Source organism: Bufo bufo, chromosome 11 (assembly GCF_905171765.1).
Source record: "Bufo bufo chromosome 11, aBufBuf1.1, whole genome shotgun sequence".
In the NCBI taxonomy this organism is placed as follows: domain Eukaryota; kingdom Metazoa; phylum Chordata; class Amphibia; order Anura; family Bufonidae; genus Bufo; species Bufo bufo.
In genome coordinates, this window is record NC_053399.1 from 7,799,272 (window position 1) to 7,826,048 (window position 26,777).

The window sequence follows — 26,777 nt, forward strand, 5'->3', positions numbered from 1 at the left end:
GCTCTGGAATGACGAACAGGGAATCCGTCCGCCGGAGAGATGACGTCCGGGACAGATATATGTGAACAGCTCGTACCAAATCCAGCGTGTGGAGCGACTGCTCACGAGGTAGCGCTAAAGCCCCGGCCAAACGGAGAAGCCGGCCCGGAGATAAGAACCAGCGGGGAGCCGATGCGGGAGTAGGCCGCAGAGAAGACGGGGCCTCAATTAGCAGTGGCCTCTGCGGCGCCCCAGACCGGAGACGACTCAAAGAAATAAAGAAGTGCCTCTGGAATAGGGCGCCTTGTACCCCGGAGGCTTCTGCAGCCCCTGCAGCCCCCCCTCCCCCCCGACGGGAGCACGCCTGGAAGTAACAAGCTGACATGGGTGAGAAAGGATTCTTCAAACCATGTCTACATGATGCAGCGTGAGTGCCTTCTCCTGGGCAGAGCTTCATTTAATAAACCAATGATTTCTGTGGAAAGGGACGACATTGTAATGTGAATTTGGGGGTGTCCCAATTCGCCCATGTGTATGGGGGGGGATAGCTGCTGGACAAGGGAACGTTGACCAGTGTATGACAAGCCAGGGAAGGGGCAGCTGCACTTACCTGCACAGGTAGCCTGGACACAGCTGTACAGAGGAAAATGTAAAAGTGGATTCCACATGAAATCAGCACTACCTTTCCTTCATTCTCAGGGTCCCAGAGGTCAGATCCCTAGTAGGAGAAGGGCTCATGCACACGAACGTGTTTTTGTCTGCATGTGATCTGCATTTTTTGCAGGTCGGATGCAGACGCATTCCCTTCAATGGGGCTGCAAAAGATGTAGACAGCACACGTTTGTCCGTTCCGTTACATCTGCAAAAAAAAAAAAAAAGAACACGTCCTGTTCTTGTCCGCATTACGGACAAGGATAGGACTGTTCTATTATGGGCCGGATATTCTGTTCCGCAGAATGCACATGGTCGTTATCCGTGTTTTGCGGATCCACAATTTGCTGACCCGAAAACAGGCAGCGGCCGTGTGCATGAGCCCTAAGGTGTGAAAACTCTTTTAAAGCAAGGCCCATAGTCAGTCCCACTCACAGCACAACAAGTGTCTCTTAGAATCGTCTTTAATGTACGTTTATAAAACCTTTTGAAACATCTTCGCCATAACCAGTATGTACCATAACAACAAAATATACAATATAGTCATAAATACAAGTGTACAGGCAGCGTTAATGCTCGCAGCGATACAGAGCGCCTGCCAATGCAACCACCGAATACATGGCAGGCTGGCATCGGTTTTCTGCTCCCATAGCATAAGCTGCAACAGGACAGTGAGTAACTATTCATCAGAATCAATGTGTGGATGTAAAATAATGAACGTGGTGACCGTATAAGCAAGATATCATAGTAAAAAGTATATCATTACACATGTGTTTAAAAAGAAATGAGCATAAGCCATTGTATGTTTGGTTATGTGCCCCAGCATTTCCATAGCAGTCTGGTGGTACCAACCTCGAAACCCCACACCAGGGTCTCCGTAATTAAAAGGTGTCGAGCAGCGTCGATCCTCCTCGACAACTGTGATGGTAGAACGCACTCTCCAAGGTGTAGTCATAACGCGCTACCATTAATAGTTACCAGTTGGTGAACACTTAAGTTCATGCAGCTTTTACTGTGGGCCTGTCAGAGACGTTACATGTTCTTCTCGTGATCTTCAGCGCCAGCCTCGGGTTGTTGAGCAGGAAACGCGTGGTGATATAAGTGTCTGTGCGTAGCGGCGGCGCTGTAAAGCTTATAGAGGGCCTGCAAAAGGGAAAGGCGAGAAAACCAACTTATATTTGTGCATAGCCTTGTCTTGTGAGCTGATACCAAGCAGGAGGCTATTCTGCCTGTGTAAACAATGACCTGCAGGCAGCACTCCAGTAATCTATACTAGCGGCCAAGCTGGGACAATCCAGCTATTACGAGACTAAAACTCCCAGCAGGCTAGGAGTTGTAGTTTCACAACAACTAGAGGGCCGCAAATTGCAGATCGTTGATCTATGCCATCAAATTGGGTCAAAAATGGCTACCTCCAGTCAGAGGCAGATTCTCAACCTGCGGCCCTCCAGCTGTTGTAAAACTACAACTCCCACCATGCCCTGCTGTAGGCTGATAGCTGTACCCTGTCCAGGAATGCTGGGAGTTGTAGCTTTGCAACAGCTGGAGGGCCGCAGGTTGAGCATGCCTGGTCTAGGGCAATTAAAAGGTTAATATTATTATTCCTGGTAATGCAGGACAATGAGGGGGTTAATATTGGCGTGCTTGCTGGTCTACAGTATTGAAAGGGTTAATGAGCTGAGTTTTCATAAAACTTTTGATATGTCATAGAAATATGTCAAAAGTTTTGCTCAGCGGGGGTCCGAGTGCAGACACCCCCCACCGATTGCTAGGAAAGGAGAGAGAAGTGCTCACATATTGCGCTCTCCTCTCTGCAGGATAAGAAGCGAGACGACTCAATGGAAATTCTATGGGCCCGTCTCACTTCCATACCCTGCAGCGAGAAGAGAGCGAGCGCTCTCTCCTAATTGTGGGGGTCTCAGCACTCAGAGCACCACCTATCAAAACCTTTGATATGTCTGTATGACGTATCAAAAGTTATATGAAAACTCAGCCAGACTTTAATATCAGTATCTTGGATAGTGTAGGGGTTAATGTAATGTATGTATGAACACTGTGGGGTCTGATGGCTGGAACCCCTTCTGATCATGACAACAGGGGGCTGCGAGTCCCCTGTGTGAACGGAGCAGGGGTCCTCTTACATGTCCGGGCGCCCTCACTGTGCGGTGCTGGCTGAAGCATGTGAAGTCAATGAGACAGTAAGGCTGGGTTCAGACCTGAGTGCATTTTATATGCGCGTTTAACGCGCGTTTTTGTCGCACGTTTTTATGCGCGTTTTTTGCAATAGTAAACGCGCGTTTGACGCGCGTTTGTGTGATTGACTGCAGTGTCCTATGGCCACAAACGCGCGTCAAAACGCCCCAAAGAAGCTCAAGAACTTGTTTGAGCGTAGGGCGTTTTTCAGCACGTTCAAACGCGCTGTAAAACGCTCAAGTGAGAACCAGGGCCATAGGGAAGCATTGGTTTTCATGTGTTAAGCGTTTTACAGCGCGTTTGAACGCGCTGTAAAACGCTCAAGTGTGAACCCAGCCTAACTAGCCGACGAACTGGCAAGAGCGCGCACATTGTGCTGAGAAATACCCTGGAGCCTAAAATACAGAAATCACCACCAAACTTACTAAATGAAGTGCATTAATCGGTTCAATGTGGCCCAGATTACTGCGCGTTAACCGTATTCCAAATAATGGTTCACATGAAGTACCAGTGATCAGACACGTAATTCATACATATAATTCTTCGGAAACCTACCTCATTGGTGCTTCCCTATTTCAGCAGCAATCAAAAAGAAGAAGAAAAAATCATGTTAATTTTTGTATCATTTGGTTATTGTTAGGAGGTAGGAATCAGTGAATATATTTACACAGAGCCGCTTGTGGGCTCGTGCCCCCCTATCTCATCTCACTACCTACACCGAAATATAGTGGGAGCCTATGGAGCCATTAAGAAGAGCATGAAGCCGCTTGGTCAGCACAAACCCCCACTAATAACAGCTTTGTTACGGGTCCCAATTCAGGCAGTAGGACCTGGGTGTAACTGCTGCCTCTGCACCCTGCCTTGTCTGTTCAGGACTCTAGGAAAGTTGACTGACAACCCTGTGGGAGCTGTAATGGCGGCCACATTCGTTTTCATCAGACTTTCCTAGAGACAAACGTAAGTAATAAATGTCAGAAAATAATTACTGCATAATACCTGATCCCATAGCGCTGCAGCCACTTGATCTATTACTGCCCCCAGCTCTCGGTACTCTCCTGAGTATCTGATGTACGCCCATGTACACAGCGTGATGAGCGTGAGTCCCATAATCATGTTACATAAACTAGCGATAATGTCCAGGCCTATGAAGCCGGTGACTGCAGCCAACACGTATGTGATGAATATGACCACGAACAGCGTGGCCGGGGTGCGGGCGGCATGGAATATATTCTTGCTGTCATTGTGCTTGATATACTGGACGTAGAGCTCGTCAATCTCATTCTCTAGTTGTTGGAGGTATCGCCGGCTGAACTCTTCACCCCCCATTTTCTTCACACCACGGAAAAGCTTCACAGAATTTTCCTTCAGCTCCTGGTGCTTATGCTGCAGGTCAGTGGGTGCCATAAAGGGTCTGTCCCCCCCACATACCTGTAAAGCGTGCAAAAAAAAAAGAGTTAGATTTGCAAAATCGTAATGATTATTTTTAAAAATCTAAAATCAAACAAGTCCTATTTTTTCGCTATGCTGAGGCACAGAAAGGAACCCCGCGGAAGCACTCTGTAGTGCTTCCGTGGGGTTCTGTGCCTCCGTTACGCACCGCCGGATTGTGGACCCATTCAAGTGAACGGGTCTGCATCCGTGATGTGAATGAGCACACGGCCGATGCCTGCATATTGTGTACATGAGGCCTTACTGAGAACACATGCATGCTCAGCCAGGCCTGCTGTATAGAGCACCAGCCAACCTCAGGAGGACCACACACCCCGACGCGCGTTTCGGTAAAACACCTTCAGTTGGTACCGCACTTCAGTGGTTGTGTTTTTCATCTTTTTATATTATTGTGATTAATTTAATAAAGGTTATTATTTTTATATTTGGCCATTTAAAGACTTGTTTTTTTGTAGGTTTATACTGCATCTGTATAATAAACTGCATCTGTATAGAGCAGAGAGCTTTAGGGTAAGAGGGGTCATAAAATCAACCACATTTATTACCATGAATCTGGTGCAGTTTCTGCCTGTCTGGTCTACTTTTAGGCTGCATTCACACGTCCGTGGTGTGTTGCGGACCCGCAAATTGCCCGGCACCCCCATAGAAATGCCTATTCTTGTCCGCAAGCTGCGGACAAGAATAGGACATGCTCTATCTTTTTGCGGAGCTGCGGACCCAAAATCGGGGCCGCGCTCCGCAATTGCGGCTGGAGACAGCACACTGTGTGCTGTCCGCATCTATTCCGTCCCCATAAAAAAAGAATGGGTCCGCACCCATTCCGCAAAATTGCGGAAAGGATGCTGACCCATTTTGCGGACGTGTGAATGGAGCCTAACCCTGTCTACATTGCAGACCGTATTGCTGAATCTGCCCCACTGACGTGGCATTGAGCTGCCCGTGCTGCAGTGTTCATGTCACCTTCTCACGTCTCCATTCTTACCTCTTCCATTTTCTTATTATACAAATCTTTTGCTGTTGCCACGGCTGCGAGATTGTTTGCTTCTGCTGTGGCCTGAAAAAAATATATAAAAAATCTTGGTCCGAGGTAATCTAAACTAAAACATGGGCATTCAGATAAATAGGCACATGATTTATGTGAGAAGAGATAGATCCGTGGCAATGGAGAAAATACTGACAGAAAAATACAACCTGGTTGCTGTTTCCCAACCAATCAATAAGTGTCACCCTATAGACCTCAGATTTGCATATTGCCAGTATATAAGTCTCCATACACCAGTTGGGTCTCTTCAATGAGAACCAGTACGTTCCTGAACTACGTCTAAGGGCTCATGCACACGGACATAGTTTGTGTCCGTGTCTGTTTTTTTGTGGCCCGTATGTGAAACCATTCACTTGAATGGGGCAGCAAAAAAAAACAAAAAACAGAAATGACCCCGTGAGCGTTCTGTGTCTCTATATCCGCATGTCCATTCCACAAAAAAATGAAGCATGTCCTATTATTGTCCGCACTACGGACAAGGATAGGACTGCTCTATTTTAGGCTGGCCGTTCCGGTCATGAGCATGAGCCCTAAGGCATCTCATCCAGCTCATCAGCACCCTGCTCTGTACTGACAGGAGGAAAGATGGGGTGCTCTACAGACTGGTCCCAGTTCCTTTTGGAGGAGTCAGTGGCTTGGCTGACGTGCGTTAATTTGCACCCAGCTTCCAGTAATGGCCTCTGCAATGTCCGCCGACACTGACTGTCACATTTGGAAATCTATTACTTCTTCGGATCAGATCATTTTATTTTGGGGTGAATCTCTTAAATGCATTGGGGATCAGCACAAACCTTAAAGAGGTTGTAAGCACTAAGCACCGACTAACGGGTGGCTGGGAAACCAGTGGAACAGACCGTGGCAGTGCACGGGAGCTCCAGAAGAAGAGCAGCACAGAGAGCTATGCTGTTTCCAGGTCAGTAAGACACCGTAGCTCGCTGTGCCGTTTCCCTAGATCTCATGCACTGGAGCTACTGAAACAGTGCAGCACCGGCCTTGTACGCTGGTTGTCAGCCACCTTGTGGTTGGCGCTTCGTCTTATCTCGCCTTAGTAATGATGAGATGGGACAAGCCCTTTAACATTATGTATTCAGTTGTGAAACATGATTGTTTGGTCTTGGTTTGTCTGTCACCGCTGGTCACAATTAGACGATATATATTAGATGTATGTCGGCAATACCTGGTTATTTGATCGATATATATGGAGCCAAGGGTGTACACTACACAGAAATCATTGGGCTCCCCCACATATAGCTAGGGATGGGCCTTCAGCATTTAAGCACATGTTCACATTTGCGTTGGAGGCTCAGTTTAGGGCCTTTGTTGCAGATTCCACCAAAAAGAGCAGACAAGAAAGTCCTGCATGGAGGACTTTTTTTCTGCTAAAAATATATTATAGTCAATTGGGTCTGTTCAGCTCCATTCAGGTCAGTTATGCATTTCGTTTTTTTCATTGTTCTGCTCCTCTAACAGAACAACAAAAATAACTAGCGATGATGAGAATGTGCCCTAATAGTGTTTAAAAATATATATTCCAGATTGTCTGCTGCCAGGTCTTGAACCCAGGACCTACTGTATGAATGAGAGACAGAAGCCTCAGGCTTAACTATGGTATACGGGAGGATTCTCTCTGACTAAAAAGCCTCACTTGTATCCTTTCCTTGTATAATGCACTGATATCTACAGATACATCTCTTGATGTCAGTACATTGTAAAAAATAACCGCAGTTACAAAAAATATAATGGAGCAAAATAAATCACAATAAACACATTTTTGTGATTCTATCTACAGCTAAAAATGAGTTTAATGTGTATAATTTACTTTGGTCCATTACATTTTTTTGTAATTACTAAATAAATTACCATATATTTTCGCTCTTATCCTTTACGATGTACTGGTATAGAGATGTATCTCTAGATATCACTACATCATACATAGTGAGGTTTTTAGTCAGAGAAAATCCTCCTGTTGACTACAGTTTAGGCACTTTCACACAAGCGTTATTCTTTTCCGGCGCTGAGTTCCGTCCTAGGGGCTCAATACCGGAAAAGAACTGATCAGTTTTATCCCCATGCATTCTGAATGGAGAGCGATCCGTTCAGGATGCATCAGGATGTCTTCAGTTCAGTCTTTTTGACATTTCAGGAGAGAGATAATACCGCAGAATGCTACGGTTTTATCTCCGGCCAAAAATCCGGAACACTTGCATTTTTTTCCATAGGAATGCATTAGTGCCGGATCCGGCATTCAAAATACCGCAATGCCGGATACATCCTTCCGGTCTACGCATGCGCAGACTGAAAAAAATGTGAAAAAAATAAATGCTGGATCCGTTTTTCCGGATGACACTGGAAAGACAGATCTGGCATACCAATGCATTTGTAAGACGGATCAGGATCCTGATCAGTCTTACAAATACCATCAGTTGGCATACGTTTTGACAGATCCGGCAGGCAGTACCGGTGACGGTTATAAGGGAAAATAATAGCATTCTTAATACAGAATGCATAGTAAAATAGGGCTGGAGGGGTTAAAAAAAATTAATTTAACTCACCTTAATCCACTTGATCGCGCAGCCGGCTTCTCTTCTGTCTTCTTCTTTGCTGTGCTCAGGAAAAAGACCTTTGATGACGTCACTGCGCTCAGCACATGGTCCGTCACATGATCAATCACCATGGTAAAAGATCATGTGACGGACCATGTGATGAGCGCAGTGACATCATCAAAGGTCCTATTCCTCAAAGAAGAAGACAGAAGAGATGGAAGTGGATTAAGGTGAGTTAAAAAAATTTATTTATTTTTTAACCCCTCCAGCCCTATTGTACTATGCATTCTGTATTCAGAATGCTATTATTTTCCCTTATAACCATGTTATAAGGGGAAATAATACAATCTACACAACCTTGAACCCAAACCTGAACTTCTGTGAAGAAGTTCGGGTCTGGGTACCACATTCAGTTTTTTATCACGTGCGTGCAAAATACATTGCACCCGCGCGATAAAAACTGACTGCAATTGGGTACCTACTCGTGCGGGTTTGCCCCAACGCATCCGGACCTTATCCGGACACGCTCGTCTGCAAGGGGCCTTAGACAAGAGCAGGGAATCCTAAGAGCATTGCTTAGAGCAGAGTGGCTGAACGATGACTCTTTAGAGAAGTGCAGGGACTCTTTACATAGCAACTGCCCTTGTCTGCCTCCATTGTATGGGGTCTCCCAACTCTCCCCCTATGGCAGATGTTGGATTCAGCTGCTGCTGAGAAAACTGAACATGTCTATGAGGGGATTGGAAGTGACCTAACTAGACTCCTATCTGAAAAAAAATAACTTGGTGGACTGCACATTTTCTATTTTTTTGGCTGTCTTTATAGCATGTAAAATAAACGTACTTGCAACATGGACTTCGGGTGGGGCAACTCCTCTCCTTGATAGATCTTGATATAGGCCTGTTATGGAATTAAAAAAAATGTTATCACCATCTTGTCTAATGATGTATATTCAACACTGGCCACCATCAAGATTTAATCTACAGAGAATGTCGAGTTCTACAAATACTTACTTCTTGGACCTGACTGAAAGGGTATCTTATACTCTTTTCACATGCAAAGCTGCAATCAGAATTTTGCTGAGCACACACACCAACCGGCTACCTTCTGGTTCAATGTCAGAAAGAAGCTGGGAAGTTGAGCCTATGCAGGCACCATGCAGTAAGGATATAAGAATAATATGCAGCTGCACAGAAAATTGCATAACATAATATCAGCTAGGGCGCTCAGGGTTTATCCGTGAATGCAGCTTTAGATGTGACTGGAGCATGAGACAAATATCAGAACATGAGAAGAAGGTTGAATCCACACTACATAACACTTATTACCCTGCAGTCTACAATCTGGCCAGCTGTGCACATGAGTCCCATCATCCCCCTTGGGATCCGAGAACAAGAAAACAAAGCTGTGCACATTTGCTCTGTACAGTCAAATCCCTTTGCAGAAAGGAAATGCGACACAACTCTGCGTGTGCGGCCATGTCTGACAGCAGAGCATTCAATGTAGAAATCATCAGACAGCACACATACCAGTGTAATCACACATATATCATCTATTACAATGCAGATTGAAGGCTTGTGTGAGTTGCCTGTTTGTCCCCCCGCTGAGATTGGTAAGCACAAAAGGTTAGTATCCACATCAATAAACACATTATAAGCTGCAGGAATGAATGGCAACCATATGATCACAAGGAAAAGCAGCCAGACTCCCGCTAATGGATATCTGGCTACTACAATTAGGCCCCTTTCACACGAGCGTGACGGATTAGGTCCGGATGCGTTCAGTGACTCGCACCATTTTGCAAGCAAGTTCAGTCAGTCAGTTTTTCCCGCGCGGGTGCAATGCGTTTTGATGCGTTTTTCAAGCACGTGATAAAAAACTGAAGGTTTACAAATAACATCTCCTAGCAACCATCAGTGAAAAACGCATCGCACCCGCACTTGCTTCCGGATGCAATGCGTTTTTCACTGAAGCCCCATTCACTTCTATGGGGCCAGGGCCGCGTGAAAAATGCAGAATATAGATCATGCTGCATTTTTCACGCAACGCAGAACTGATGCGTGAAAAAAACCGCTCAGGTACACAGATACATTGAAATGAATGGGTCAGGATTCAATGCAGGTGCTAAGCGTTCACGTCACGCATTGCACCTGCGCGGAAAACTCGCTTGTGTGAAAGGGGCCTTTATGCTGGGTTCAGACCTGAGCGTACCGAAGGAGCGCTCTGTTATCGCGATTTTATCGGGCGTCTCATCCACGGCTCCGAAACTAGCAAACGCCCATTGTCGCGCGTTCCCGGAAGTCTATGTACGGGAACGCGCGACCATACGCCCCAAAGAAGCTCCTGCACTTATTGGGGCGTAGGGCGTTTTACAGCGCGTTCGTACGCGCTGTAAAACGCTCAGGTGAGAACCATCCCCATAGGGAATCATTAGTTCTTGCCTGTTGAGCGTTTTACGCTCAGGTGTGAACCCAGCCTAAGGGTCGGGTGGTGAATGCAAGGTAAGGCTTGTCTCACACTTGCGTCTGCCGATCTGGCATTGCCAGACACTGCCGGAATGCCATCCTGGCCTATTAACTATAAAGGGGTTTAGCTGTAATTCGCCTGCGATCCGGCAAATATGCTGAGAAAAGTCCGGACAAATACCGCTGGTCGAGGGGAATGTCGTATTACGGAAATTATTCTAGGGGAATCAGTAAGGGAGAGTTCATATCTTTGTTTCATTTTCCATTCTTCTGATCCGTCAGAAGAACAAAAAAAAAAAAAAACGGATCCTGTTGCACACTTGGCATCCATGTGAGCCATTTCCATCTGATATCCGTTTTTTGAAATTGAAAATAAAAATAATACTTTTGTTTAACAGTTATTCAGACAATGTTATACTGCCATATAGTGCCAGGTCACATGTTATTCATCCATACTGATGGACTTAGTTAGTTAGTTTAACATGAAAAAATACCTTGAAATATTCCACCAGACCACGGCAGGTTATTTCATTGCCACTGATTTCTTTAACATCCAGGTTTTCTGGGCTCAAGAGCCATGGTATAAAGATTTTCAGATACCTTATAAACTCTTCATCGATCTCTGTAAAGACAAACCACCCTTGCTTACAAAACTTCTGCACAACATAAGTCTCACACCCAGGTACTCCCCACAGGGAAATTAAAGGGATTTCCGAGAGTATAAAAGTTTAAAAAAAGAGGAATAATGATGACACATGGAGGAGCCAATATACCCTATGCAGTAGAGCCACAAATAAAGGCTGTGGTGTCACATCCAGTGGTCATGTGATAGGATAACATATTGCCTCCTCCCAGCCTACCAAGCACAGCACGGTCCTTATGATGATAGCTAGTGTTGAGCGAACTTGTGTTTTAAGTTCGGCGTCTAAAGTTCGGGTTCGGGTTATCAAAGAATCGCGTTATGGATTCCGCTACCACGGACCATAACAGAATTTAGAATCCATAACGCGATTCTTCGATAACCCGAACCCGAACTTTAGACGCCGAACTTAAAACACAAGTTCGCTCAACACTAATGAAAGCAGCTGTGCTTGGTATTGCTGCTCGGCCCCACTTACTTGAATAGGACTGAGCTATGCCAGGTGACCGACAAACGTGACGTCACTGACCTAGGAAATGGCCACTTCAAACAGTTGATTGGCTGTGGTTCCAGGAGTCGAATCCCCACCGATCAGATATTGATCATCAGTATTAAACACCCAGAAAACCCTTTTAGAGGTATTCCTATCATACGGAGTCACCTTGCGATCAGTGGAGGTCCAACCTTTGGGACAGTCACTGATTCTGAGAATGAAGGGGAGACAGTCCTGATCTACTGCTGGAACGCCTTCACCATTCTTCCCTGCACAGTGGTGCCTTGGCCACCCATTTGTGCAGGAAATTACCGCCGCCCCATACACCTGAATGAAGCTGTCCGGTGGCCTGGGGCGCAGCTGTACAGGAATCAGCACTGTCTCCCCTTCATTCTCAGGATTACTAGAGGGGGGGGGGAGGTAGCTCCCCCACCAATCATAAAGTGACAGAATATCCTAGCGATATGCCATCATTTTATAAGAGCTCGCCTTTCAATTGTAGTTATGTGATCAAAGCATGTGTCAAGGATAACAAAGTTATGTGTGACCCACCTTTAAGTTTTCCATCAAACTTTGGATTCGTAGCGACGGTAAGACCTGGATGAGGCAGGAGAAAGCAGGAGATGTTGGTGAAGCAGGAGTGGATATGTTTCCTGACATTCTGCAGTTCTTCATGTTGGTTTTCGGATACCTGGAGTAACACAAAACGGCAGCGGTTTATTTAATGGTCTTGACAGTGGCAAATACACATGTTCATTTACGCGCAAATTTAGGGATGAGACCCCCCAAAAATACAATAGATTAGATCACCATATAGTTGGCAAACCCCATTAATTTTGACAGGATCCTCTGACAATTTAATGTGCTTGGAGCATGACTCTTGTGATGATTTTTCACCCATCTGATCACCTGGAGATAAGCGGTGACAGAGGTGATTGGCAGTCCCTTATCCCACTTCCTGAAACTGAACAGCCTCTTTATGAGGTGGTTTGTAAAGTGCGCTGTGACAGCTGTTTTATGTTTGTTTGTTTGTTTGTTCATTTTTTTCTTTTCACTCATTTCTTTCAAAATTCACTCACCTTCAGTCGTTTTTCTAAAAATTTGGATCCTCCATCGGCCCCATATGGGAATTCATATGGAAAGCTCCAATCACGTACCAGGAAAATCAAAGACTGTAAATATAAATAGCAAAATGACTAAATAAGTAATAAATATGTTGTTTCCAGCACCGGCGTGCTGCAGCTTGGATCCCACACACTCGGACACAGTGGACAGAACTCCGTCGGCTCCCAGAGGCAGCTGATTGGTGGGGATGCCGGGTCTCAGACCGCCATTGATCTGATATTGATGAACAATCCTAAAGGATATGGCATCAATATCTAAATCGTGAAAAAAAAAAAAATTTAAACATGAATGCAAAACATGGTATGAACAGGGCCCATCACGAGACAGACACACGGATCTATACGATGCCTGAGGGTGCAGAGATTAGCATGCACAGAATGATCACTGTATAGCCCCCCCATTGAACTGCAGTATTGGGGGGCTCAATCTGAAAAGGACATGCGGATCTTACATCTAGAGGAGAACCACACAGCTCTCCTCCAATCAGCGGAGCCACAACGTAGATTCCTGTACCTAATCTGCTGCTGTCTTGTGATAGAACATATCACCCACTTCAGTGATTGACCAATAAACCAAGGAAACAACCAATATAATATGTCTATGTAGGATCTGTCAACAGCAACTTAATGTCTTTTGGTGCTCTGAGACACAAACAGGCACCGACTATCGCATATATGGGGCAGGTTTCTTCCCCCTTAGATAAGCGGCACCAGAGGTGTCAGGCGGCCGTTCTCCCTTCCCTCTCCATAGGACTATGTATGTCATTGGAAGAACCTTTCATTTCCTTGGTGTTTATGAAGATACCCTTAGATAAAATAAACACCCCAATAGTGAAATTCCCCAAAGAAATCCCTCCATATCCCTACCTCATCTGTGACTTGATTTATCCCATTATATATTGTGGCTTCCAGGTCGCCTATCTATCAGGTTCTGTGAGGTCCTTGGTGTCTAGGACCTGCTCCTTTACCTCTGCACATCCCCAGTCCCAGATAGGACGGATTATGCAGCAAAAATCATCTGCGTCCTGAGACAAATGTCTTTATCTCACATGTTGTGAGTGGGTGACAAATGCCTGGAAGCAGCAGATTTATCAGGAAGGAGCAGCGCTCACATATTATAAATGTGCAGACATTCCCTGGATGATCCCAGCCTGACCCGCCCTGGGAGCTCGCCCGGGAAGATCTCCAAAATAACTTATGATTGGAAACATGTGCGACAAGACATGACAGAGGCCATCTCCAAGACGTCCTCATCCCGTTCTTCATAAATAAAACATGCTTGTGACATTTCCTTCCGGCTACTTCTCCCCTGTGCCAGGAATAATACGTGACCTGGATGTCAACGCATCGTACGTGAGCGGCCAGAGCTAGAATACCATATGCAGTAGACGGGCAGATATCGCATAAGCTGAGAATGCCGTCCGCTTTTCATTGATGCAAGGGTAAGGCCTCATGCACATGACCGTTCTGTTTTTTGCGGTCCGCAAATTGCGGATTCGCCAAACACGGAAGCCGCCCATGTGCCTTCCGCACTTTGCGGAACGGAACAGGCGGCCCATTGTAGAAATGCCTATTCTTGTCCGCAAAACGGACAAGAATAGGACATGTTATATTTTTGTGACAGCATGGGTAGATGTGCACATTATCATTGCAGCAAAGACTGACGAGTTTGGGGGAATACATCAGGCGAGTAATGGTTCTTCTTTTACTTTATGCCATTTTCCCCATCTCACTAAACCCCTTTAAACCTACTGTGAATGATTATAACGATCCAAGGACCCAGGGCGTGCACATATATAATTTCATTAGGAGTTAAGAGCACATTGCCGGGCGTTTCTATCACTTTCAGGGTGTTTCAGTGTTTACAGAGAACAGCAATGAGCTAATCTGGACTATGACGATGTACAGGAAGAATGTGCCTGAAATATCATTAGAAAAGTCTCCTGAAAATAACCATGTTATAAGGCGACTTCTATTCCTTCAAGATGCAAATCTGTAGGGGAGAAGGATGTCGGCATCCGATGGAGGGGGCCTGGAGCTCACAGGCAGCTGTTGTGTTTGGCACATGTACAGCTGGAATCCTTCTGTATTAGTGATGGAGTCCAGAACCGACCCAATCACGCTGCACTGAGTCAGCAGAGCTCTGCGCGGAGGGAAGGTATACACATCATATGTGGTTATAGGGGCAGCATTCCTTTACTCTGGTATCCTCTTGTACAGAATGACTGAATAATCCTAGACTAGCGCTACCTGCGACTGTAAAGGTGGTGACACTTACAGCTTAATTTTTCTGACATTTTTTTCTAAAAATTTTTCGGTTCACAGGAAAGGGGTTGTTGCTTAAGAGACGCCATTGTGTGCCCAAATTGTACAATTCTGGTGTGAAATTCTACTGCAAAGTGAGCCCACCAACAGTTAGTCAAGGGTTAGACTGCCTTCACACGCGGCAGATTTTGTGGCAGAAAATTCTGCGACTGGAAACCAGTTCCATTCGTTTGAACGAGGCAGCAAGCACGTGGAATTCTGCAAGCCCCATTAAGGTGAATGGAACCGATTCTCCATTGGAGAATTTTCTGTCAAAGGTCTGCCGCGTGTGAAGACACCCTTAGACAAAAGTATCTGCGCCGAGTTCGCCTGAGTCCCTGTGATAAATCTGGGGCCTTTCAAAGTTTACGCAATCTACAATAAATTTGCGCCAGTGATTGTAGCACTTTGTAGCAGCGGCATAATGGGAAGCTTTTGGGCCTCAATGCAAAATCCTATGTGGCAGAGGGGCTTCAGACCCCCTCAGACTCCAGGGCCCAGGTGCGACTCCCACCTCTGCACCCCTAAAGCTACACCCCAGCTGCACAATCACAGACAGATCGACATCTACTGGCGACATACAGCATTGCAATCATAATCGTGACGTGCAGTACAGAATAAGGTAAGTACTTGCTGATGACTTATTACAACTGGAAGCCCAGATTTAACTGAAGCTACCCTTTAAAAGAAATACATCAGTCCAAAAAGTAATCTACTGACCTGGAACGGTTTGAGGAATGTCTCCTCCATAGCCAGTCTGCCATATTCTGTGAATAGCTAGAGTGAGGAACAGTAAATAAATCATATGGTTAATTACATACATTGAATATTATACAAATATAAATGTGGGGTCGATACAGAAACCATTGGAAATGCAATCAATGGGAGCCCAAAGTGTTCTAAAGCGGAGTGATCATAAATGAATAATAATAGTAGCATAATGATCTATACTGATCCATAGGTGACCCAGGGTGGGCACGGTGGGGCTTGGGAGCCATATGCCGATCACAGGTGTCTTGTGTGTGGGTCCTGACCCCCCTCCAATCAATGACAACCAGGGATCCAGGATGATTTACCCAGGAAGAGACAGTCAGCTGTCAGCACGGATCCGCAAAACACGGACACCGGCAATGTGCGTTCCGCATTTTGCGGACCGCACATCACCGGCACTATAATAGAAAATGCCTAATCTTGTCCGCAATTGCGGACAAGAATAGGACATGAATGAAGGAAGGAACCGGCACTCCTTTGTACTGCAATTATATCAGGTTTATTCGCCACTCATAGAAGAGGTGACGCACGTTTCGGCACATGCAAGTGCCTTTATCAAAACAATGTGATCAGCAAGACAAGTGAGCAGAATAGGACATGTTCTATTTTTTTCAGGAACGGAATTGCGGATCCGGACAGCACATAGTGTGGCCTCATAGAAATGAATGGGTCCGCAATTCCGTTCCGCAAGATGCGGAACAGAATTGCAGACGTGTGAATGGACCCTTACGTGAATAATTACCTGCAAGTGCTGCAGATCATCTTCTTGAACATTCTGAGACAAGTTGTAAACCTTTAATATAAAAAAAAAAAAGGTACAGTTTAGGATTAACATTCAGAACATTCCTATTACATCTCCGCAAGTTTTACCTCATTCTGACAGCCCCATTTCTAATTGCATCGGGTCTGGGTAGGAACCATGGCGTGTTATGCTTTTTGTAATAACTTAGCTATCCATGCAGTCCTTCAGTAGTAAGTGTACTGGACAGCTACAGAGAGAAGGGGCAATAGTCCACCCGCAGGGAAATGGTGCAAGGTTGTCATAAACAACAGTATCGGGCTATATTCACCGCAACAGTTTTGATGCTTTTTTATGTCATGTTAAAGTGTAACTGCCGTTTAATTTTTGAATTATTTTTTTTTTTGCTAATGTGTAGGGACAGTGACAGGAAACATTTTTCTAATATACATTATTTAGGGAAAATGCTTATTTATGGTAGAAAACTTGGGCACTGAAATGTCACTTTCAAATGAGCGCTGCTGTGCGGACTAGAGAGACGGGCTGTGCGGGGAGCTGCAGGCCCGGTGGGGACAGGAGCCTAATGTGTTTGAATGAAATATACATTGACAAACTAATTAAATATGGGACTTCAACACTATGTTTATGCTCACAGACCAGAGCGGCCAGCGCTGTCAATGAGCTTTCCCCCTGCACTCCCGGCGTGCTGACTAATGAACCAGCTGCCGGGAGCGATCCCTACGGGCAGTGCAGGGAGGCAGGGGGAAGCTGCTATACAGTATATACTGTACATACTGTTATACAGTATATAAGTACATAACTGTGCCTGTTATGAATACAGCCTAATCGGGATAAGTGAACATATCGCTCGAAAAAATAAAGCTGCTAATCATTAGTAGCATGTGAAGTCACTGGCGGATAGATGGAAGGTATAGATCTAGCTTTTGCTATAGACAGATGCTTTTTTTAAAGAGAAATGTTGTATGAGCAAGGAGCACCTGAATAGAGCTGATCATTGTGCTCAGAGCAAACACTGTGGCCGAGTCTCTCAGAGTGGACTGACTGTCAAATGTCCCCTGCGTGTCCATCAGCAACACCGCAACCTGCAGGACAAAAGCCATAGTTTAGGTGAAGTAGGAAGCTTTGCATCTTAGCCCAGAATCATTTATAATGGTGTCTTCATTACAAAATTACATTTCAGGCTTAGATTTCATAGGGCTCATGCACGCGAATGTGTGCCGCCCCTGCCGTATGTTTGGGGCCGCAAATTACAGTCCCCAATGCATGTGCACCATCAGTGTGGCCGGTGCTGACAGATGCAGACCCATTCAACTTGAATGGGTCCACGATCCATCCGCACTGCCCAAAAATAAAGTATGTTCTATTTTTTGTTACGGTGGGGATGCACGGAATGAAATGGCCTTCTGCTCGGGGTCTCCACACCATATCTTCCGGATTGCGAGCCCATTCAGGTGAATCGGTCCGCATACGTGAAAAGGTGCGCACGCGGCCGATGCCCGTATATATTGTGGACCACAATACGGACATGGCCGCCATGTTCTTGTGCATGAGTCCTTAGACAGAGTTTGTTATTTTCACTTTTTTTTTTTTCACCTTTTTCCCATCAGGTTTGTCCACCAGGAATATTTCACTCCATATCTGGATTCCTGTAGTCTCTCGCTCAGATCCGCCCCTCCATGAAAAACCAGAGAGTGGCGCGTTGTAATCGCCAAGCCAATCCACAGGTTCCTAGAAAGAAAAAGTTGTATGGGGTCAAAAAGTGTAACTAATACAAACTTATTTTGTCAAGAAGATTTGTATACAAAATTTGCTATGAACGCATAAAGAGCTTTTTTCCTGTCGGCTTCTGCAGGACTGAGACACAGCACTACAGAGTTATTCATGGGCATAACCACTCTGCAAGTATGCATGCATGGCAGCTGCTATGGGTCCAACCACTAAGGTGGGTCCATCTCCATGCAGACATAAGTTACAGCTAGCAATGGCTATGACAATGAAAGGGAAGGTTCTTTATTGTGGATCCCCATGTCACATGGTGTGTGCATTAGTCCTTTTTGCAATAATGTGTGTGCAGTTTAGCTTCCATATTACAACTGCAATTCCTGTCCTAACGCGAGTTTAATAAATGCCTATGATGATGTCAGTTTGGGTCACCACAGTCCGTCTAAAATGTTAAAAAATGTGCCCACATTTCTGGCGTCTAATGAGGCCTAACCCTTATACTGTTACATCACTGTCAGCTGTATCCCTGTGCATTAGGGAGACCAAAAAAAAACTTGACAATTGCTGTTAAAGCTGATCATGGTTTGATGGGGCCCTACTGCAAGCTTTGCTCTGGGGCCCTATGGTTACTTGTTAGGCCCCTGGAGCTAATGGCAGTATGCTTCATTAAGCACAATAAAAGTAAAGCTGGAGATGACCTCCTTTTACAGGATAAGGCCTCTTTCACACGGGCGTGTGCGCCCCGTGGTCGTGCTGCGGCCCGCAGAATGCGGGCCGCAATGCACGAGCACAGTCCGTGGGGCAGCCGCAGCAGATCGCGGACCCATTCACTTTAATGGGTCCGCGATCCGGCCGTTACGCAAAAATATAGGACATGTTCTATCTTTTTGCGGAACGGAAGTACGGGACGAAACCCCACGGAAGCACTCCGTAGTGCTTCCGTAGGGTTCCGTTCCGTGCTTCGGTTCCGCACCATTCAGCATCTCCGGATTTGCGGACCCATTGAAACGGAACGGCACCCGTGTATTGCGGACCCGCAAATGCTGTCCGCAATACGGCAACGGGGCGCACACGCCCGTGTGAAAGAGGCCTAAGAAGGGAACTCCTTTCGGAGATTACACCATATGCTCTATAATGGCAATCAGTGAGAATTAACCGTTTAGATTTTCTCTTTGGAGGGAGCAGTAAGACAAGGTACAAGTAAATGAATACCGTTTTATACATGTATCGCAGCATGAAGTCCATGAGGAAGGACTTTCCTTTCCTGAACGCTCCTGCCACGGACACGGCCACAACCTCCTTATCCCGTACGTCTTCGCAGAGCAGAATTCGGTTTAATGCCCCTTCATCCAGCTCGAAGGAATGGTCGTCTTTAACTACAAGCACCTGCACCGGTTGAGCTTTCTTCTCATATTCTTCCTCTTCAGAACTCCAGTCATAATTTCGTTCTGAAAACCCACCTGAAATAGAGAAGGGAGAACAGAGCCAAGTCATGGCTGGTGGTGGTATTATTCTACTTTTCAGATGAATTATTAAATCTGGTTGATAATCACTTGTTCGTCCGCAGAAGCAAAACAAAAAACTTTTTCTGCTCCATTTCTTAAAGGTTTTTTAATGAATATAAAACAATCTGCAGATAATCTCCTACCGTTTTATGTATACAGCTCCTATCTACCTCCATGGAGACTGCTCCTGCACTATACTGGTAAGTCCACAAGTCACGTACCGGGCAGTAGAAATATCCACCATGGATTTACCAGTGGATCTGTGCCAAAAGCCACACAAGTTCCATGTGTATCTGCCACGGATTTTACTGCCAATGTGCCAAGGATTTTGCCCTGTGCGAAATCTGTAAATAAACTGAAGTTCTGCAGATTTAATATCTGTCCTGACGCATCTTTTCCCACGTGGATTTTTTTAACGCAGCTTGGGAAGGAGATTTATTGAAATGTCATCCGCTTTTCTGCGGCTGTAAAATGCTGTAGATTTTCTGCCAGCAATTCCGTAATCCAAAATCCGAGGTGCAGACGCAAAGTAGTCTGTACTATGTAACTGTATTTACATGAAAAAAGTGAGAATCAGATAGTAGTACTACAAATCCCAGCATACGTGGAGGTAAGTCTGCCTACTTTCCAAGGCATGTAAGTTCCACCGTTCTAAATTTGCAGAGCAACTACAGGGAGGACAACCCCCATCAGTGGCCGGTTAGCTCAGTTGGTTAGAGCGTGGTGCTAATAACGCCAAGGTCGCGGGTTCGATCCCCGTACGGGCCATGTATTTTATTTCCTATATTTTTATTATCATTTATTTTTATTTTTTTAAAGAAACATCTTAACCCAAAGGAAAAGTATTATCCTAATCTAAAAAGTCTGTATAGAGGTATATTCTGAGAACACATTTCTACTCTGTCTAAAACCTGCCCTTTAAGTCCCGTCGAGCCTACTGTAGTTCCTTTTAAGCACTGAAATCAGGATGTGGCCGCACAGATTGTACCAGAGGACACGAGACGCGCAGGACATAAGATAGAACTACTCAGAAAACCACAAAAAAAAAAAAACTTTGGACTAATTAGACTTTCGCCTTCGTTCTGCAGTCAGATTTCATAAGAATAACAGCAGCGCCACCTTGTGGCGCCATCAGGCAACTGCACACATGTCAATATATACTGAACACAGGGGGTGCAAAGGTACAAGTCAGCCCCCACGTACCAATCTGTTCAGCAAGCAGCATGGGATGTCCAGTGCGGGCCTAGCCTATGATAAACACTTAACTGGGACTACTGGGTGGGCTGGAGGAAAGGGTGGCACCTACGGCAGTAAAGGGGAGATCTGGGGCACCTCTGGTTGGCATGCACATTTATGGATTCCTCTTTTTGTGATCTGTAAGGGCGTGTTCACACGGTTAAAACACAAGATTAGATAGAATATGCAGCAGATATATGAGGCTGAACTTTGTATTTCTGCCAATCTGTGTGCAGCTACCCGGCCACGATTTCTGTGCGGATTAAGAAGTGACAGGTCACGTCATTTTTTTCTGCCAGACAGAAAGATATGAAATCCGTACTGTATGAGCTACAGTGGGACGCGGAATACATGCACACTTCAGCGCAGAATATCCACTGAAACCTACGTGGAGGGTGAACATACCCTAAGGGATTATTTTTACCTTGTGCATTTAGTTATAATTTTTCCAAAACGCTGAATTTTGCGTCACTATTGGAAAAACGATGCCACAACCCACGACATGACGGCGACATGTGAACAAACCGCCATGGGGCAGGGACCGCTCTAGTTTTAGCTCATCTTTTTATTATAAAGCTGCAAAGCGCTGCAGAATACATTGGCGCTATATATATATGAAGATTATGATTGCACTATGGCCGACAAGTACCGGAAAGGTGGCAATTATCCTTTTGCACCGTATAATATAACGCGATGCGACCCCGGCAGTGCTGGGAGGTCAGTACAGGAGCTGCCGCAGACACACGCTGCGAGTCAGATGCGTGGAACTCGATTGTCTTAGGGGCAATCAGTGCTTGGAGTTTATCACAACCTGTGTGTTTTCATTTATCCACCCGCTTTTCGAGGACTGACCACAGGTTGTCAATGGGATTGAGATCTGAGGAGTTTCCTGGCCATGGACCCACATGCTTATAATGGTACTTCAGTATAACTGACAAAAAAATACAAAAACACTGAAGAAGCAAACCAGCAACGGAAACCAAAATTTGGGTCACGACTGAACATAATATGTACCACAGGGCTTCCGCGTGGCCCGTACTAGGGGCCTTAGGTTCAGTCAGGTGGGGTCTGAGCAGTACTATGGCTTCCTAGTCATCGGAACTATCAAACAGAGACTGCCGTAAAATCTCCTGATATTCACCAAGCATGGCGGCAAGATTTACCAGTCGGCACATAGTGCCTCTTATGGCTAGAAAGATAGGTGTATGACGTCTTCCTAGGCCCTGCCCTAATATCTTAATTTGCCGATAAAACAATGTCTTATCCTGAGCTGCACCCAGAGTTCACCGCCGACCGGGAGGTGGAGCACCGGCAATAAAAACGCCGCTTACTGCTCCGAATCCCGGCAGAAGCAAGCGATTTTTATCTTGGGGTTGTCCATCGTCTGCATTATGCATCGTATGATTCATCAAACAGAAAGGACCATGACATTCTGGTTACAATGGAAACTGTCAGTACTACTGGTGTCTTCACACATCACGGCCATGCTGCTCTTTAGCTGGGATTTCACTGACTGCACCTTGTGAACAGACCCCAACAGTGGAAAATCTAATCCAGTCTGCAAGAGAAAGGGCAGTATCGTCAACCATCTCTTAACGTAAATCTGCGTGTATGGATGTCGGCGCTATCTCCCTTCTATGCTGTGATATGGACAGTTTTAGGCCCAAAGCCTGAGGCTGTGCTACTGAGAGATTCTGCTGACACAACACATCCCCTTCTGATTGAGACCTTGTGAGGCTCTAAGGGCTCATGCGCAAAAAACGCATCCGCAAAAAATACGGATGACGTCCGCGTGCATTCCGTACTTTGTGGAACGGAACAGCCGGCCCCTGATAGAACAGTCCTATCCTTGTCCGTAATGCGGACAGTAATAGGACAAGTTCTGTTTTTTTGCAGAACGGAAATACGAACATACGGAAACGGAATGCACACGGAGTAACTTCCGTTTTTTTTGCCGACCTATTGAAGTGAATGGTTCCGCATACGGTCCGCAAAAAAAACAAAAACGGAATGGACACAGAAAGAAAATACGTTCGTGTGCATGAGCCCTAAATCAGCATCCAAGCAAGAGGTCGACAACCCTCCAGCGGTTGTGAAATTACAACTCCCAACATGCACACATGCTCGCCTGTTCTCAGAACTCCCATAGTTGTGAATGGAGCATGCTGGGAGTTGTAGTTTTGCAAACCACTGAAGTGCCAGAGGTTGCTACATACTACCTGTCTTCTATGGAGACAGCGATGTGTGCATAGGCAGAAACCTGCAGTGGACCCGGTGTCACCAGAATCTCTTAGGCTGTATTCACATTTTACCGGACTCGGGGGGGGGGGGGGGGGGTTGACATTAAAATGAATGATTACAGTGATAGCGGCCATGGGAGACTATAGTGGTCGATTAATGGGATTTATACACGGATACTGTATGTCTGCAGTGCCGGGGACACGCCCTGTAAACACACGGACTGATGGATTTTCCACTCGCAGCTGTCGGCAAACTATAAGGGCTATGTCACATGAGTGAACACTTCACACATTATAAACGACGGGTGCCTTATAAATAATACCCAACTTTTATTGTTTTGCTTTAAAAAAATTGCCCTAATAAATCAATGACAGTAACACGTAACAGGGTCTCTAAAACTGGGTCTCTAAAACTGGGTCTCTTACATCTACGTGACCCTGCCAACCCTGGTATCCCGGCCGGGAGTATTGTCGCTCACCCTAACAAGGGCGACCCCACAGGACCAGTAGACTTACTGACTGTCCCTCCTTGTCCCTGCAGTCACGAAGGTGACTGCCCAGCTTCGTCAATAGCGGCTCTTTCACACTTGCGTTGTCCGGATCCGTCGTGTACTCCATTTGCCGGAATTACACGCCGGATCCGGAAAAACGCGTAAGAACGCATAATTTTTTCTTTCCGGATGCGTCTTTCCGGCTTTTTTGATAAGAGACTGATCCGGAAATCCTGAAGCCAACATCAACGTTTTTTTTCTCGATCCGTCGTACGGATCCGGTATGGGGCCGGATCCGTACGACGGATCCGGAAAAAAAACGTGGATGTTGGCTTCAGGATTTCCGGATCAGTCTCTTTTCGCGCCAGCCAAGTCCTTCCTGGCGCAGACGCAACTTCCGGATCCGTCGTTTGGGTCGTAACAACTGAAGATGTTAGGACGGATCCGGAATAATACATTTCAATGGGCATTAATTCTGGATCCGTCGATGCGGCAAGTGTTCAGGATTTTTGACCGGAGCAAAAAGCGCAGCATGCTGCAGTATTTTTCTCCGGCCAAAAAACATTCCGGTCCGGAACTGAAGACATCCTGATGCATCCTGAACGGATTTCTCTCTATTCAGAATGCATGGGGATAATCCTGATCAGGATTTTTCCAGCATAGATCCCGACGACGGAACTCCATGCCGGAAAACAAAAGCGCAAGTGTGAAAGAGCCCTAAGGTGAGGGACCCTAATGCTAATACATGATAGTTGTCCACAGTTTGTCCCAGCTTCGTCAATAGCTAAGATAAGGGACCCTAAGGCCTCTTGCACACGAACGTGTGCACCCCGTGGCCAGGATGCGGCCTACGAATTGCGGGCCGCAATGCACGAACACCCACCGTGGGGCAGCGGATCGTGGACCCATTCACTTTAATTCCGCAAAAAGATAGGACATGTTCTATCTTTTTGCGGAACAGAAGTACGGGACGAAACCCCACGGAAGCACTCTAAGGCTGGGTTCACACGGGCGTTGCAGGAAAAGGTGCGGGTGCGTTGCGGGAACATGCGCGATTTTTCAGCACGAGTGCAAAACATTGTAATGCGTTTTGCACACGCGTGAGAAGAATCAGCATGTTTGGTGCCCAAACCCGAACTTCTTCACAGAAGTTCGGGTTTGGGATCGGGGTTGTGTAGATTGTATCATTTTCCACTTGCTCGCGCAGCCGCCATCTCGTAGCAAATGCATAGCACCCGGACTGAATCCCGACCCTTTCATTTCTATGGGTCCGCGTAGATGAGCGTTATTTATCACGGATCATCTCCGCATTCAGGAAGAATCGCAGCATGTTCTATATTGTGTGTTTTTTGCGTAGCCCTGGCTCCACAGAGGTGAATGAGGCTTGTGTGAAAAATGGAAGGCGTCCGGATGCAATGCGCTTTTCACTGATGGTTGCTAGAAGTTGAGAGTTTAGTTTTTCTTCATGCACGCAATCCGGAAGGAAAAACGAGCACACTGAACGCAATCGCAGAAAAAAACGGATTGAACTTGCATGCAAGATCATCAGATTTCCCCGAAGAGATCCTAAAACAATCCGTATCACTCATGTGAAAGAGGCCTAAGTTTTAGGGCTCATTCAGACAACCGTATGAATGGGTCCATTCATTGCACTGGGGCTGCAGGGTGCTCTCCGCATCTGTAGTTTCCTTCCGCGGCCCTGCAAGAAAGATAGAGCATGTCCTATTCTAATAGACGTTTCTATCATAGGGCCTGTGCGGATCCACAAAACACTACGGCTGTCTGAACGAGCCCAAAGGGCAAGTTTATATGTAATTTGCGCATTTTCCCAGTCAAAATCTACATCAAAAAGCCTCGAGCACAACTGTCCCATTGATTCAAACAAGAATCCGTAACCGCAGTTCACACGGCGCGCATTTTTCTGCCTGTAGTGCTGACATTGCATTCTGGAAAAAATAAATACCGTAATTATGAGAACGAGAATTCCTGCTGCAGTTTCTACGTGAAAACCGTGGCGGGAGATTGCAGGGCGATTAGTGCCACTTAATATGGGGGACAAATCTGTGGGTGGACCCGTGGCAGTGCACGGCAAACACACGTTGAAGTTTTCTGCCGTGTGGACATGCCCGGGGTAAACCGAAAGCACGGATTGGCTGCAGCGGTGGCAAGCATCTTCATAAATCATGTACTTAAAAATCACTATTTAATATAAGCCTGTGAGCCGTCGTCTGTCAAATTCGGACTTTTCTTACTTATATCTGTTTCTGGGAAAGCTGGATGACAATATGGCTGCCAGGAGTTGTCAATTTTTCCCATCCTGCCTAATTATGTAGAGATGTGGGGATGCATCCTTGTCTGACCAGGCAGGACTGCAGGAAAGCTGGGTGACAACCATCTGTGGGAGCAGTCATGGCGGCCATATTTGTTGTCATGCAGGCTATTCACAGGGGCAGGACGACTTGCTAGCACTGCTGGTCGGAGCCATTATGACTGTGCTTGGTAGTGGGGCAGCGTGGATGACACAGATATCTAATTAGCAGGCGGTGGAAGCCTGGGGCATCTAAAAGTGGCTGCGACTGCTGCAGAACCTCTTGCAGAGGAGACCATGCACATGCTACTTGTCTGCATTTCACTCCTGACAATCTCGCCGTCGGGTATATGTAAAATAGCAATAAGGGTTGTCAAAACATCTACCCCTTTCCAGCCGGCGTCTGCTTCTTTAAGACGTTAACCCCCTCCTCGCGTCACACCAGCACCATGTATAATGAATGCACAGCGGAGAATAGACACACAGCAAAATACAATGGAACACACCCAGGGAAGAGAGCGCCGCGCAGCCCCCATCCCTGCGCAGCCCTTGGGGAAGAGAGAGATGCCCTAAGGGGAGAATGGTGTACCTACCCCAGCTGTTTCTTTCTTTGCGGTTTCGGGCCATGGCAGGGTGAGGCTGGAGGAAGCGGGAGGCGTGAGGCGTCTGGTGATGGAGCCTCAGCTGCTTCTGCAGGATGAGAGGATGCTGAGAGGAGGAGGAGGAGGAGGACCAGTCACGTGAGCAGGAGAGCTGTGTGCAGGAAGACACTGCTGGGCCAACCTGTAACACGGAAGGTTAGGGTTAATAGCGGCTGGCAGTCGCGTGACACGAGAACGCAAAACCGCGTTACTGCATCGC

General features: G+C 46.2%; 1 protein-coding gene and 1 non-coding gene across 2 annotated transcripts; one reads left to right on the forward strand and one right to left on the reverse strand.

Annotated features, from left to right (window-relative positions):
• Window positions 1-1,134: 1,134 nt before the first annotated feature.
• ATL1 (atlastin GTPase 1) lies at window positions 1,135-26,555 on the reverse strand. The gene is made up of 14 exons (XM_040412817.1): window positions 26,510-26,555; window positions 19,349-19,596; window positions 18,008-18,142; window positions 17,392-17,496; window positions 16,397-16,447; window positions 15,604-15,660; window positions 12,535-12,627; window positions 12,008-12,146; window positions 10,817-10,944; window positions 8,701-8,757; window positions 5,255-5,326; window positions 3,820-4,251; window positions 3,379-3,393; window positions 1,135-1,773 (listed from the first exon to the last, which is right to left on the reverse strand). The coding sequence occupies exons 1-14, from the start codon at window positions 26,541-26,543 to the stop codon at window positions 1,663-1,665; spliced, it is 1,677 nt and encodes a 558-aa protein (XP_040268751.1). The 5' UTR covers window positions 26,544-26,555; the 3' UTR covers window positions 1,135-1,662.
• Window positions 20,336-20,409, forward strand: TRNAI-AAU. Its single transcript has one exon. It is a non-coding gene; the product is annotated as a tRNA-Ile (tRNA).
• Window positions 26,556-26,777: the final 222 nt, after the last annotated feature.